The sequence below is a fragment of the Pogona vitticeps genome, chromosome 1 (assembly GCF_051106095.1).
Source record: "Pogona vitticeps strain Pit_001003342236 chromosome 1, PviZW2.1, whole genome shotgun sequence".
In the NCBI taxonomy this organism is placed as follows: domain Eukaryota; kingdom Metazoa; phylum Chordata; class Lepidosauria; order Squamata; family Agamidae; genus Pogona; species Pogona vitticeps.
In genome coordinates, this window is record NC_135783.1 from 343,679,010 (window position 1) to 343,694,786 (window position 15,777).

Below are 15,777 nucleotides of genomic sequence, written 5' to 3' on the forward strand. Positions count from 1 at the left end.
TTGTCTGTTTGTGGAAGGATAGTAAAGATGAGACCAGTCTGGGAGCAGCGACAGAGAATGAAGTTGATGATTCTGTTTTCCTTGGGCGTGGTTAATCCACTTTGGGTGTTGATCTGAACTTTGAAAAAAACTATCCAAAGTGTGAATCTCTTTCAAAGACTGTGTTAAACATCATGGATAGTTCCTGTTTAATTCTGATTGAAACCCCAAATAGAGTCATCAAATCTGAAACCCAGAACACAGTCACAGAATCCAAATTCATGAAATCACCAATTTCTTCTGGCTGATGACTTCCCGCAAAAATTTTCTGCTCATGCTACAGTAAAATGTTTCCTGTTGCTTTCAGTTTCTGTTTTCAAGTCAAACAACTCATATGCACAGCTGGAAAGTGTGGTGGTTTCTGCCTTGTTTGCATGGAATTTTAAAAATTGGGAGCATCACATGGGTTCTCTGCATCTTTCTGAAGGATCAGCCAGTTATTCGTATTCTATACGTGGGTTTCTGCACATACAGCATGCTGTTTTTGCACAAAGAAATTATGTACACAATTCAGAGAACATTCTGGGTTGTTGTTCTTTAACTACTCAATATCTCCCCCTCACCCTGGGGGCTAGAAATCTCAGGAAGTTCTTGAAAATTCCTTGTTGAAGTGATTTGTGATATTTGAGACATTCTGAATTAATGAGAATAAGGAACTTGCCAAGCTTTCTTCCTAAGTCACTGAACTGTGGTTAATTACAATGGCTTACTAAAACAGAATTACCGTATTTTTTGCACCATAAGACGCACTTTCCCCCCTCCAAAATGTGGGTGGGGAAGTCAGTGCGTCTAATGGTGTGAATACAGCAATTTCGTCGCTGCTGGCCCCGTGGGGGGGAGCGTCGCAAGGGTCCGGGTGAGCCTTCCAGGACCCTTGCGAGGCTCCCCCACGCCCCCCACGGGGCCAGCACCGGCGAAATCGCCAGCTTCCAGGTGGGGGGAACGTCGCAAGGGTCCTGGGAGCTCACTCAGATCCTTGCGACGCTCCTCCCACCCACGCACCGGCCAGCACTGGCAAAATCGCCAGGTTCTGGGAGTGTTTTGAGGCTTCCCAAGCCTCAAAACACTCCCAGAACCTGGCGATTTTACCCCCCCCTGGTCCCATGGGGGGGTGGGTGGAGGGTGGCAAGGGTCCAAGGGAGCCTTCCAGGACCCTTGCCACCCTCCCCCCACCCCCCCCGCGGGGCCAGCCCTGGCGAAATCGCCAGGTTCTGGGAGTGTTTTGAGGCTTCCCAAGCCTCAAAACACTCCCAGAACCTGGCGATTTTACCCCCCCCTGGTCCCATGGGGGGGTGGAGGGTGGCAAGGGTCCAAGGGAGCCTTCCAGGACCCTTGCCACCCTCCCCCCACCCCACCCCCGCGGGGCCAGCCCTGGCGAAATCGCCAGGTTCTGGGAGTGTTTGGAAGCTTGATAAGCCTCCAAACACTCTCAGAAGCTGGCGATTTTAAACCCCCCCCCCGCTCCGTGGGGGGTAGGTGGAGGGTGGCAAGGGTGCAAGGGACCCTCCCTTGGACCCATGTCACCCTCCCCCCACCCACCCCCACGGGGCCAGGGGGGGTAAAATCGCCAGCTTCTGGGAGTGTTTGGAGGCTTGGGGAGCCTCCAAACACTCCCAGAACCTGGCGATTTTACCCCCCCTGGTCCCATGGGGGGGTGGGTGGAGGGTGGCAAGGGTCCAAGGGAGCCTCCCAGGACCCTTGCCACCCTCCCCCCACCCCCCCGCGGGGCCAGCCCTGGCGAAATCGCCAGGTTCTGGGAGTGTTTGGAAGCTTGATAAGCCTCCAAACACACTCAGAAGCTGGCGATTTTACCCCCCCCCCGGTCCCATGGGGGGGGGTGGAGGGTGGCAAGGGTCCAAGAGAGCCTCCCAGGACCCTTGCCAGGCTCCCACCCACCCACCCCCATGGGGCCAGGGAGGTTAAAATCGCCAGCTTCTGGGAGTGTTTGGAGGCTTGGGGAGCCTCCAAACACTCCCAGAACCTGGCAATTTTACCCCCCCGGGTCCCATGGGGGGGTGGGTGGAGGGTGGCAAGGGTCCAAGGGACCCTCCCTTGGACCCATGCCACCCTCCCCCCACCCACCCCCACGTGGCCAGGGGGGGGTAAAATCGGGAGCTGGCGATTTTACCCCCCCTGGTCCCATGGGGGGGTGGGAGGCTCCCTTGGACCCTTGCCAGGCTCCCACCCACCCACCCCCACGGGGACAGCGGGGGCAAAATCGGGAGCTTCCAGGACCTTTTCTGAGCCTGGAAAGGCTCAGAAAAGATCCTGGAAGCTGCCTATTTTGCCCCCTCTGTCGCCCGGGGGAGGCAGGGTGAGTCTCCAAAGGGTCCTAGGGTGTGTTCTAGGACTCTTTGGAGACTGACCCTGCCTCCCCTGGGGGCCAGAGGGGATGAAATCACCACCTTTGGGGGCTCTTCTGAGGCTTGAGAAACTTCAGAAGAGCCCCAGAAGGTGGCGATTTCACCCCCTCTCGCCCCCGAGGGAGGCAGGGGGAGGCTCCAAAGGGTCCTGGAACACACCCTAGGACCCTAGGGTGTGTTCCATAAGATGGACCTCTCCATAAGGCTCACCAAATTTTAGGAGAAGAAAGCAGATAATTTTTTCCTGTTTTCTTCTCCTAAAAATTTGGTGCGTCTTATGGAAAGGTGCGTCTTATGGAGCGAAAAATACGGTAAGTATGGTTTGATGGTGGCTTAGTTAATATTCACCACAATTTGTTGGGGTGGAATGCCTGGGTGAGTAGCTTTTAATTTAAAAAAAACGGAAGCAAAATCCTTTCAACTTCCTTCTTGTAGCCACATCAGAATGAGAGAAATGTGTAACCTCCAGAGATAGCCAAGTTTGTTCACACCATGGTAAACTATGGTTTATCACAACATCCAAGCATGAAGCCAGTTGAGTATGTAAATACAGTGATGTTGTGAGAACTTGACATTTGCTTTTCCTTCTTAGATAGAAAACTTGAAAGCCTTCAAAGAAGAGAAGGAAAAATTGTCAAATGCTGATCAGTTCTATCTTCTACTCCTCGGTGTTCCTAGGTAAGAGAAATCCAAACTATTTATAACTTTGCCAAATAAAGGAAATTAATATTTTTAAGCCATGCAGTTTATTAGGTCTATTAGTAAAGACACTTGTAAAGCAAGAAGTATTCTTTGTTTGCTTTTAGATAATGTTTCATGATGGCACTTCAGATTACATTATAGCAATCTAAAGTGAGGCAGAGCTAGGATATCAATAGTTGTACATAATGAATTCATCTTTGTGGTAATTAAGGTGTAATTAAGTTACATTACAATTATTATGAGGTTCTATGGATATAGGGCAAGTCCACCTGTTAGGTGGGTTTTGTATCACAGGTCAACATACAGTACTGTAACATTCTGATACTTAAAGGTAACTAAAATATAACTATTTGAATGACACGGAGTGAACAGTAACTTCTAAAAAGAATACAGGCACTCATTGCTCACTTAACAGCGGAGTTCTGTTACAATGACTAGATCATTAAGCGAATTGGTCGATAAGTGAGGAGCAATAATACTGCATACAAGAATAATAAATCACGTGCCATGGAGAAGGGGCGTGGCAAAGATGCAAGCACGCATTTATGAGGTATAAATCCAAGCAGTCGTTAAAATAGGTAAATCATTAAGTGACAGGTGTCTGTAATTATAACCTTCAATTGACCTATAGCTATACAAAAGGACCCCCTTATCTGCAGGATCAGTATCTGCTGATTCACTTATCCACGGTCTAAAAAATATTGAAAGAAAAATCCTATATAGATTTCTAAGTATGAAATTACCAGAATTGGCCACTAGAGGGAGGCAGGGACTATGCTGCATATAGCATTTACTATTAAAAAAAACCATTTGCTATAATCTGCATTCTTTAGTATCCACAGGAGGCTTGGAACAGCTCCTCTGCAGATATGGGGGGGGGGGGGGGATATTGTCCTACTGTATTCTAGTTACTTTTAAAATACCTTTTCAAACTCTGTTATGGAGGTTGTCAAATTTTGGCTGATAAAGCCAGGTTGTCTGTAACTAAACTGAGACGCAGTCAGCAGACCAGTCTACACTGTTTAAAGGAGCCATTCCATGGAGCTTCTAGGGACGATGCTCATTCCCTGAGTGCAGCTCTGTTCAAAACTAGATCGATATTATTCTTCCAGGCAACAACCAATAGCATCTCCATCTTGTGTGGGTAGAGGGACCTTGGGTTTTTTTTTGGGGGGGTATCAATTAATTCTGGACCTCAAGAGCCATAGCTAACCAGAAAAGATGATGACGGGCTGGAAAGAAGTGTGCAGGGGGCTGGCAGCAAAAACAGGAACCAGGCTTGTGGCACCCTCGAAATTAACTATTTTTCTTTGACATCAGTGTATGTGGAATTTAGACCATTTCTTCAGATACATCTGGAAAAAGTGAGTTACAGTCCACAAAAAGCTTCCACCAAGTAAGACTAACTAGTTTTTTAAGATACGGTAAGACTCCTTTGTTGTTGAGACTAGGTCCAGTAGTCATCTGGCTCATTATAAGATAACTTTATAAGTTCACCCTGCGTAAAATACCAAAGCAAACGCGATACCTCTGGGTTTGGCATTTCCATCGGCTGTCCTGGGTAATCACTATTAACAGACCTGTCCTCCATTAATGGGTCAAATCATTATAATTCTGTGCTGGTGCCTCTGAGGAACCTGAGCTATTTGCATTTCTAAAATAACTTTGGTCTGCTGGATAGCTCAGTGGCTTAGATCTCTGGCTGCGAAGTTTAGGGCCCCTTGAATGGGGCTGGACTCAATGATCCATAGAGTCCCTTCCTGCTCTGCAGTTCAAAGGTAAGGCCAAGGTCTTCCATGCTGCTGAACAAAGACTAGCCTGAGCAGCATTAACTGCAGCTGTCATCAAAGCACTATGTCAGGGGTCTGTCCTGATTCTCCATTCTAGCTACCAGCTGCGGATCGAGTGCATGCTGATGTGCGAAGAGACGTCTGTTGTGCTGGAGATGTTGCGGCCCAAGGCGGAAATAGTCAGGAGGGCCTGCGAAGGTAAATGAGAGCACGCACACCCTTCAGTAGAACCTTTGGGTTCAGAGTAGTTTTGGAAATGATTCTAGAGTCCCCTCTGGAAGGAGAGGAAACACGAGCCCGCTGGGCACTAGACTCCAACTTTTGTTAGTCTAGCCGTCAAATCCACTGAGCGATGAGGAAAGTTCAGTTCAATGTCTGTAGAGTCACATCATGCCTATCCTTGGTCTGTTGAGTTCCTGGAAACAGGTGGAGCGTGTGAGATTTGTCCTCCCTCCTTCCTTTGTGACTCAGACAAGGATTGGTAACTTTTATCAGAAACTCATTTATCAGAAACCATTTGAAGTCAGGGCGGGCAAAGTGCATTGCCTCAGCCCTTCAGTCTAACCCAGTGGTTCTTAACGTTTGTTACTCGGATGCTTTTGAACTGCAACTCCCAGAAACTCCAGTCAGGACAGCTGGTGGTGAAGGTTTCTGGGAGTTGCAGTCCAAAACTCCTGACTAACCCAAGGTTAAGAACCAGTGGTCTAACCCTCTGAATCCACCAAATATAGGCTTTATTTTTAGATTACAGGAGAAACTGAAGTGGCTCGTCCTTGTTTTGAATGGAATGAAGCCATCTTGTCTTTGAGATACGAGCAGCCAGAATCCCACTGGTTAGTTGTAATAGCTTACGGCAGCCGGTAGACAAGTTACCACTTGTGTCTGCAGTGGTGCAACTCACACAGTTGGTGCGCAGCTTCTTAACTCATGACAGCTCACTGCTGCAATTTAGGCCACACATTTACGCCACTGTAACTAAGCAGCTGAATTCCATCCCCACTGATCCTGTCTGTGTAAAAACAGAAGCTCTGTTCAGCCATTCTTTTCTGAAGTCACTAGAATTATGTAAGGATGGATTACAGTGTGTGGCCCTGACTCCTCCATGATCTTGATGTCATGGTCTTCGTTATCCATGCACAGAAGAAACATCTGGAGGCGGAACTTGCCCAACCCATGTAGGATGGAGAGGAGGGTTTAGCAACTGCCAGAGGATGCGCACACCCTACACCAGCCATGGTGAACCTATAGTACCCGTGCCACAGCTGGCATGCAGGGCCCTTTCTATAGGCACACAAGCCATAAGTTGCAGGATCGCTTCTCCCCCCCCACAGCCAAACATGAGGAGGCAGCTGTAACCAGTGCTGGCGCTTCAACAGGTGACAGGTCAGGATCCAAAGCAGCTGGTGCTGGCGGCGGATCCGGAGTGGGGTCTTGAGGCACCTCCATGCCTGGGATTCTGTCACGTTCCCGGGGGTTACAACAGTCGAAGTCCGATAAACCAGTCCAGGGTCAAGAATATCAAGAATGCAAAGCCAATGTCCATAAATCAGCTCCCAGAATGAAGTCCAGTGTCAAAGTCCAGCGCCCGATACACAGCGTAGTCCAGGGTCAGAGTCCAAAGTCCAATACCAGCGTAGTCCATGGGAAGAATCCAGAGTTCAGAGTCAGGAACACAATTCAAGAAGCGTGGATGCAAGCCAGGGTTTTGACTCTTTGCTTCCACAGAATTTCTGGCTTCACTGGGAGCTGTTTTATAGTAAAACAGGTCCTTGAGCTGCTGGAAAGCTTTCTATCCTGCTAATACTCAGGACTAGATGAACGTAGGTTTCTGTGGACAGCCTTCGAGCAATCCTCTGATCTCCTTGTCCTAAGCCTTTCCCGAAGCCTGGCCCGAAGCTTGTCTGCTGTGGAAGGAGAATCTGGAGGCGGTTCAGGTGTTTCTGATCTCTCAGCATTCTCTTCAGCCTCACTTAACCCTTCTGGTTCCAGGTCTTCGGATGCACTCATGACAGATTCCCCCTTCCACTGCTGCCACTTCCTGTTCCGCCGCCGCCTGGCGCCTGCTGTTGTCCCCCCCTCCCAGTTTGGGCACTTGGGCCCAAAAAGGTTCACCGTCCCTGCTCTACACCATGCTTCTCATGCCCACTTTCTTTTATTAAAAAGTTGCTCAAATATCCCATTTGCATGTTCTCAATGAGCATGGGGAACAGGTTTTCCAGGGTTTTTTGCTCACATTATATCCTCGGGGAGGGGGACTTTTTTTTCAAAACCTCCCCTGGCATAAAATAGCCTGAAGGGGTGGACCCAGGTCTGTTGCATCCATGCCCGCTAGAGCAGGGGTCCCCAATCTTGGGCCTCCAGATGTTCTTCGACTTCAAATGTCCCCTGTAGACGTTTACATCAATCCATGTTCAAGCTGATCAGATTGTCCGTTAAAATAAATTATTTTTGCTCTTTTTCACATCAGATCTCCTCATAAGTCACCGGTTGCCCCTCTTCTGCCAGTTGATTCTCAAAGTTGGGAACTTCCTGAATTATGTAAGCTCCATTTTGAATATGTTTTCAGTAACACCATGAAGACCAGTTTTTCTTTGCTCTTGCCTAAGCCTAAACATAAGCAACTGCTTAAACTAGTGTTATGACCAAAGCAAGTTTGGTTTTGTGGGTTTTGCTATAGTTGTTTGTCTGTTACTCTTGGGTTTTTTTCTTTTTTTTACTTTTTCAGGGAAGTCACACAGGAGATGCGGATGGCTTTAAAATTGGCACTTTGCTGAAACTCACAGAAACCAAAGCAAACCAGACCCGTATAACATTACTTCATCATATCTTAGAGGTATATTTCTGCTGTTTCTCACAGAGAAATTCAACACTTATCCCGTAACCTATTTGTTAGTTTTGAACTCATTATTTCAGTTTCCCCCTTCATAGTACGTATATAATAGAAACATCTTAGATTTAGTGCGGTTCATCTTAACACTATTTTCTATATAATGAAGCACACACAGCTTTCAAGGAATTGAACCAGAAGGTTTAATCTAAGTTGTGAAAAGAGAGGTGTGTCAGGTGGGGTTTTGCGCTGTTGCTGGTCTTTCTCTTTTTCCTCCTGACAGTTCCCTATTTTTAGAAATGCATTGTATCATGGCATTAATACATAACATAATGAAATTTCTACAACTGAAATACGTACTCCTCCAGAAAAATCTAAAATCACAATTAGGATTTTTTTTTTCAAGAGGCTTCCCATAACCTTTTCCCCTGACGCTTCACTTCACTGATAAAAATGTACAACGGTTTACAAAGCCTTTTACTTTCTTCTCTACTATTTTGCCCTCAGCATTTTAATTGCAGAAACAATCTGTTCCCTAGTAACTTAAATGTGTAGGTAGTATATGTATGCACATATGTATTAGAACTCGCCCACTAGTCTTTTTTCTTTCCTAAACCGTTTTTAAAAGTTTTTTTCCCCCTCTTCAAGGCTCTTCTAAAATATGATCTTATTGATCTCTTTTTAATAAATTCTCTTTGCTCTCTTAGCAAATTTCACTTTCCACCTCTACCACCTTGGATGCATTTTCCAGAGACTATTCCAAGGCTGAACAAGGGGTTAAAGGCAAGCTTAGAAATACTAAGTTAATCGTTTCAATAAGAAACACAAAACAAAGGAGGGGGGGAGCAGATGTTGTGGCACTTTAAAGACTAGCCACTATTTTTTAATGTAGGCTTCGTGGAACATGTCCACTTCGTCAAGCCTAAGAGTCAGAACAGAGAGAATAAATGGTAAAACATTCATAGAAGGCTCTGAGATAAAGAGACAGTGGCGGTCGGTTGCATTTCACACCTAGTAATGATTTAAAGCCCCTCTTTGATATTCTGTTCTTTTGAAGTTTGGTTCTGTAAACAGCAACAATGATTAAAAGAAACAAGAGTAGAAACATAGTAAAGTAGACAATGATAGACTTTACCTTTGAGCCTTGTTCTGAAAAAAGGACCCTGGTTACTTGGGGATGGAAAATAAAAATAGATTTATTTATTTATTATTTATTCAATTTATATCCCACCTATCTGGTCAATATGACCACTCTAGGCAGCTTACAAAGTCATAATACGATAATATAACAATAATAGCAATAATAAAAAAGAATGATTACAATCAATATTAAAAACTTCAAGATGGGAAAAATGAAAAATGAGCTACAAAGAAAAAAGAAGAGAAAAAGCATATAGCAATAGAATTATCACATTTAGTAATGGCTTAAGGATCCTTGGCTAATATTTAATCCATTGAGATGGTTGTTCAGCATGCATATATATTTTGTCTCAGCTGTTTCCCTTTGGATTCTTGTTAGTTATGATTACTATAAATCTTGGTGCCACTTGATTTGCTTGCTTCTTCTTTTGGGCAGCCCGAGGAGAAGGATATGGAGGGCTTGGATGCCTTCTACTGCTGGGCTCTGCAACACAGCTGGAGCTGAGGGAGCCCTTCTGGGATGGCAATAGCCACAAAGAGCAGTGCATTTGCCATCTCCCAGTGCTGCCTGAGTTAGGACTGGCTCTTGCACTTGGAGGTGTGTGTGTGTGTGTTTCCTCTTCTCACAATCAGCATAGACAACAACTCCTAGAATCTCCAGGTCTGGGATATTTAGGGAGTTGTTGTCCAAAAATGGCAATTTCTCTGTGCTTTAGTGTAAGCCACTGTTCTCTGTACAAACGAATAATTGAAAACCTTCCCCCCCCCTTTTTTTTTTCCTTTAGGAAGTGGAAAAGAATCACACAGATTTGCTGCAACTTCCCAAAGATCTTGAATGTGTTTCAAAGTCAGCAGGGTAGGCATAGTTTACTCTGTGCATATGTGTAATGGATTTCTTCTTTTTTTATTATTGCAATTGCCCAAAAATGAAGAAAAAAAAGTAAAATGTTGTATCACAGTAGTATTTTGAATAGGTGAAGCTTTATAGAAGTCATACTTTGTAATAAGGGGATCTCGAAAGCTGCAGAAAAGAGCAGGCAAAATTATCAAATGTGTGGTGCAACTGCCTTACTTTTTTAAAAAAAATATTGGGACTCTTCATCACCAAAAAACAAGATGAGTAGCAAGAGACAAGATAGACTTGTACAAAATTATGGACAGCCTTGTTGCGGCAGCAAAAAAGGCAAATTCTATTTTAGGCTGCGTTAACAGAAGTATGGTCTCCAAATCCCGCAAAATACAAGTTCCCCTCTATTCGGAACACTTTAGGGCTTATCTTGAGTACTGTGTCCAGTCCTAGACTCCGCACTTTAAGAAGGATGTCAACAAATTGGAACAAGTTCAGAGAAGGGGGGCAAGGATGTAGGAAAAGACAGGAAGAACTGGGCATGTTTTACCCTTGAGAAAAGAAGACTTGCTTTTTTCATATGATAGCACTTTTCAAATATTTGAAAGGTAGTCATACAGAGAATTACCATGAGGATACAGAGCATCATACAGTGAATTTTTATTTTTGCTTTGTACCCCAAATAACAGAGTTTTTTTGAGAATTCCCCAAGCAAAATTCTGGGAATTCCAACCCACAAAGACGCATGTGCCAAAAACTCATTTTATTCTCCCAAAGAAATTCTCTGGCTTCTTCTAGGCCTTATATCTTGCCCCACTGCTTCCTGGAAACTGCTGCAGTGCTTTCTGGGGTGGTGGCTCTTCGAGAGGCCACCTCTTTAGCTCACAAAAGAAAACAAGACTACTGCCCAAGGACACATTGGGGCAGCTTCCTGCCAGAAGCCCTGGGACAGGAAAGAAGCCCCAGAAAAGTCTTTGTCCAGGCGAGTAACATGAAGGGTATCTGCATGTGCGTCTTTGCTGGCTGGGAAATTCTTGGAGAGTTTTGGGATTTGTAGTCCAAAACAAACAAAGAAACAAACAAAAACAATTGGCACATCCTTGTTGACAACCATGGGAGCAAAGTGAATAGAGAGAGGTTTTGCTTCTCCTCTTACCATATGAAGACCATGGGGTGAAGCTGGATGGTGAGGACAAGTAAAAGCGAGCACTTTTTCTGAGTCATTCAGGGCCTGAAAATAGGCATTTAAAATAATGTAAACAGAAAGCCGTTGTACAGGTACTTAAATTTTTTATAGAATCATAGAATAATTGAGTTGGAAGGGGCCTATAAGGCCACTGAATCCAACTCCCTGCCCAATGCAGGAATCCAGTCAAAATAGATCTGACAGATGGTTGTCCGATTTTCTCTTGAACACCTCGCGTGTTACCAATGTCACCACCTTCTGAAGTAATTGGTTCCGTTGTTGTACTTCTCCAACTGTTAAGTTTTACCTGATACTCAGTCTAAATCTGGCTTCCTGTAGCTTGAGCCCATTGTTGCGTGTCCTGCACTCTGGGATAATCGAGACCAGATTCTGCTCCTCTGTATGGACTACCTTTCAAGTATGTGAAAAGTGCTATCCTATCACCTTTCCATCTTCTTTTCTCAAGGCTTTTGGTTGTTATTGCTTGTTGCTTGTTGTTTTCCCCATAAAGTGAAAGCCACTGTTCTTGGAGGCCTCTGGGAGCAGAAAATGTGGTTAAAGGTATCAGGAAGCAAACAAGCAAGAAGGTGTTTCTCACCCGTGACATCTGATTCAGAAACCAAAAAGTGCAGTTTGTTCCTTTTCAGAATCAACCTGGATGTGATACGCTCTGAATCCAGTTCCAATATGAAAAAACTGCTAGAGCTGGCAAGAAAGTTGTCGTCGTCAACAGAAGAGGTGAAAGGACAGTATGAAGGAGCCATTCAGGTTGGTTTGAGATAGACTGAAGCTCCTTCACAAACTCCCTTGAAAATGTGTTCTGTTTCATCAATGACACTTTTTGAACCTTGACCACTATCTCTTTCAGGATAGCATAAATGCTAACAAGAAATTGGAAGATGAGTTCGAAATCATCGACATGAAGAAAGTGGAGCTTGCCAATTACCTCTGTGAGGACCCAAACAAACTATGTTTGGAAGAGATATTTAACACTATGAAAACCTTCCGGGACCTCTTTATCAAAGCATTAAAGGTTGGAATTTGAGACAATTAGTGGGATGCTAACATTTTGTTCTTGTAGATAGTACCTTTTTTGAGGGAAAGTAGTGTCTCACATGTTCTCCCGCAAATGGAAATTAAATCATTTTCACACATAGAAACTAAGATGAGAGGAAGATGTCTAGGACAGAGCTCATCTGTGTGATTTCTTCTTTTCTCTCTGCAGAGAGTTTTCTTTTGTTTTCAAATAGGGAAGCATCCAATTGTGTGAGCCACCCTGATGAAGTGGCACTGTTCATAAAGGGGCTTCAAAGCTTGCCTCTAAGAAGTGGGAGCCAGTTCAGTTATATTGAGCAAACTAGTACAAATGTTGGAATGATCTAGGCACCCTAGGGAGATTTGCAAAGAAATGGTTGAATCCAGGCAAAGAGTGCATATCATTTTGTACGTATCTTGGACTCCTTTCACGTCATTTTCCTCCAAGAATTTGTAGATTTAGGCTCCTGAGCCCATCCCTTGTAGTAGTTTAGCATAACCCTATTTCCTTCTTGATACAGAAGTGCCCTGATGTTCTCTTGGTTACACAGGGATTTAGCTCCTCACATACGTATAGTAAGTTGCTTATATCTGCTTATCTGGCTCCCTCTTTTTCTTTCCATAGCTTTACTTTTTTTTGTATTGCTGTTTTACTGGGGGTTTTTTAACAAAAAAAGTTACTTTTAATTCTCCAGTTATCTGTACTGAGTATTAGAATTACAGTGGAATGGTGAGATGGAAATCCACCTAAAGAAATAAATGAATTATATCAGTGTAATCCTGGTTTGCAAAAACAGGATTGTAAGCAGCACTTAAACCAGACCTGTGTCTGACCACCACTTACTTCACCTACAGAGTTGACTTTAACAGACAGATATGTGGCTGTGCCAGGTGTTCCCCTGTGTCGCCCATTATCGCCAGCTTATACATGGAAGAAGTGGAGAAGAAGGCACTAAACACCTTCCTAAATTATAAATGGGATTTTTCTAAAGTATAAATGGGATTTTTCTGCAGAGTAATCTTAGAAAGATTTCTAAATTTCTAAATTATAGATGGGATTTTTCTGCAGAGCAATCTTAGAAAGATTTCTAAATTTCTAAATTATAGATGGGATTTTTCTGCAGAGCAATCTTAGAAAGAAACTCCAGGAATATAAGCTTCACAGATAACTTGTTTCTTTAGCACTTGGCATTTTCAATATCAGGAATGGGTAGGTAAAATATGGAGCATTCTAATGTCTAGCCAGCCTCCCTCCTCCCATGTAACTGTTGAACATGAAACAAAATGTATGTACAGTGGTGCCTCGCAAGACAATGTTAATGCGTTCCGCGAAAATCGCTGTCTTGTGAAAACATCATGAAAAAGCGGTTCCCCATTGGAATGCATTGAAATCCATTTAATACATTCCAATGGAAAAATCGCCGTCTTGCGAAAATCGTCCATAGGAAACATCATCCTGCGGAACGCGGTTCCCCATTGGAATGCATTGAAACCTATTCAATGCGTTTCAATGGGGAAAATTTGTCGTCTTGCGAAAATCGCCCATAGGAAACCATCGTCTTGCACCATGGGGATCGGAAAAAAGTCATTGTCTTGCAGATTAATCGTCCTGTGAGGCAATCGTCTTGCGAGGCACCACTGTGTGTCTTTCACATACTGATATTTCCCACCTTCAGGAAAACAAAGACCGAAAGGAGCAAGCAGTGAAAGCCGAGAAAAGGAAAAAACAGCTAGAGGAGGAAGAGGCGAAGAGGCAGAAAGGAGAAAATGGAAAGATAAGTGAGTAACTGAAGAATTTTCTTGAATTAGTCTACAATCTTAGACCCACCTGGCTGGTGATAGGTCTCACTGAAGGATGTATTTCTGGAGAAGCAAGTAGAGGATTGTACTGTTTCTGTACTGTCATTGTTTGTCAAAGGTACAGTAAAACTAGAGCTTGGAAACTTTTTTTTTTTTTTTGGAATACCTTTCCCAGAATCCCCACAACCAATATGGCATTTCCCAAGCTTTTGGCAGAACGTTCCCGTTTCCTTAGCCCACCTTCAAACACAGTAGCAGGTGTTGAGTGGAATTCATGCCTGCATAAATTGAGATGCAAGTCAGAAGCATCCCAAAGTCAAAAACAACAAAGCCCAGGGTTTCAAATGGATTGACCGTCTAACTCTCTCTTTCATGTCCAACTACAGTTAAGAAAGGAGCCGTGAAGCAGGAAGAGGTGTGCATTATCGATGCCTTGCTGGCCGACATAAGAAAAGGGTTCCAGCTGCGGAAAACTGCCAGGAATAACAAGGTTGATTCAGACACACCTGTCAAAATGTCTCCCAGTCAACCTCAGAAAGACAAGGAGGCTGGTAAGGAGAGAATTCTAGAGTCCCCATCTTTCCTGGCTCAGGGGGGCAGAAATTTCCATTTAAAGCATGAGTGGGCTACTTGTAAGGATCTGGAGCCCATTGTTAAACTTACCAACACCTTCTAAAAACCAGTTTGCTCATAGATTTCAAAATAGCCCTCCCCCCCAAAAAAATGCTATTTAAATGTAATGCTTCCCCACCAGTCTACTTTTAGGCCTTAAAAGGTCTTTTTTTGTCTCAGCTCTATAAAGTGCCCCCCTTTTAAAAAAGAAACCAGGCCTGTCACTTTTTTCTTTTTAAAAAATGGCATTTTTAAGGCCTAAATCAGACTGGGTGGGAAAACCTGTTCGTGTGACAAATCACACACACACCCCAAGATGCCTCCAGCATTTTGTGGTTTGGGGCAAAATCAGGGAGGTTGGGATCATACTGGGTGCACGGCGGGGTGTGTGCACAGGACCCACACCACTTTGTGTGCTGCTGAGTTAAAACAAGCAAGAGGTATACAGCTCACACCTTTTCTTTCTTCTTCAATAATGTCTTCTTTCTTTTTTAAATAAAAAAACTGTTCCAAGCTTATCTCATGCGATATGTCTGCCCTTATTTGTGGCTGGATCGAAGTCAGTTTTGAAAACTTGCCTCATCACCCTGGCTTTTAAATGAAAATATTTGCAGCGCAAAATTGAAATAAATCTCTTGAGGCGGTTGTATTATGTCTTATCCGATGAAGTGGCCTGCCGTCCAGGAAAGCTTATGCCGAACAAAACTTAACAATTATTTCAGGTGCCACAAGAATCCTGTTGTGGCTTTTCTCTGGCCCCAGAATCCTGTTGGCATATATGACTGTGCAAAGTGTATCGAACCTCTCTGTCATATAGGCCAGGTGGAATGCTCCACCATGAGCATACTAGTTAAATAAACTGCCGCACGATGGACAGAAAACCAGAGGGCGAAATGCTTTTTCCCTTTTATGGGTGTTGGTTTGGTGCCTGGTTTGGTGGAGGGAAGGGTTAGGGGTTTTGATTTATTTGTTTTTTGTGTGTGTGTGTTTCGTGTGAATGGTGGGGTTTTTTTAACCCCAAAAGGATTGTGGCCTGTATTTTCATTGTAACCAGTATTTTATATGCAGTATGATTTTATTATTATTTCTATTGTTTTCTGTTGCCTTAGGGAAATTATGGTCTTGTAGAATGGCTAAAATATGGGTAGGAATCACAGTAATTACAGTAACTCTGGTCCAAAATTACTCTAAAATCCAAAAATCCTAGTATAAAGAATGAAAGTGGGAAGGGGGGTTTAGATACACTATCCATTTCTGTATTTTTGTAAAATTCAAAGAAACAATACAAAACAGAAAGATCAAGACATGTGGCACTTTAAAGACTAAACATTATATTTTAATGTAAGCTTTTGTGGACATTAAAGTATAACGGTCAGTCTTTAAGGTGCCACACATTTCGTTTTGTTTTATTTTGTTTTGTTTCCTTGGAATTTACC

General features: G+C 43.8%; 1 protein-coding gene across 1 annotated transcript in view; it reads left to right on the forward strand.

Moving 5' to 3' along the window:
- Positions 1–15,777, forward strand: part of LOC110069790 (inverted formin 2) — a 29,093-nt gene that overhangs the window by 1,881 nt on the left and 11,435 nt on the right. The window contains exons 3-11 of the mRNA XM_020777343.3: positions 2,995–3,080; positions 4,992–5,092; positions 7,362–7,432; positions 7,620–7,727; positions 9,647–9,717; positions 11,542–11,662; positions 11,763–11,927; positions 13,606–13,708; positions 14,116–14,280. Of these exons, the coding sequence (XP_020633002.3) occupies positions 2,995–3,080; positions 4,992–5,092; positions 7,362–7,432; positions 7,620–7,727; positions 9,647–9,717; positions 11,542–11,662; positions 11,763–11,927; positions 13,606–13,708; positions 14,116–14,280 (991 nt within the window). The remainder of the gene's footprint in view (positions 1–2,994; positions 3,081–4,991; positions 5,093–7,361; positions 7,433–7,619; positions 7,728–9,646; positions 9,718–11,541; positions 11,663–11,762; positions 11,928–13,605; positions 13,709–14,115; positions 14,281–15,777) is intronic.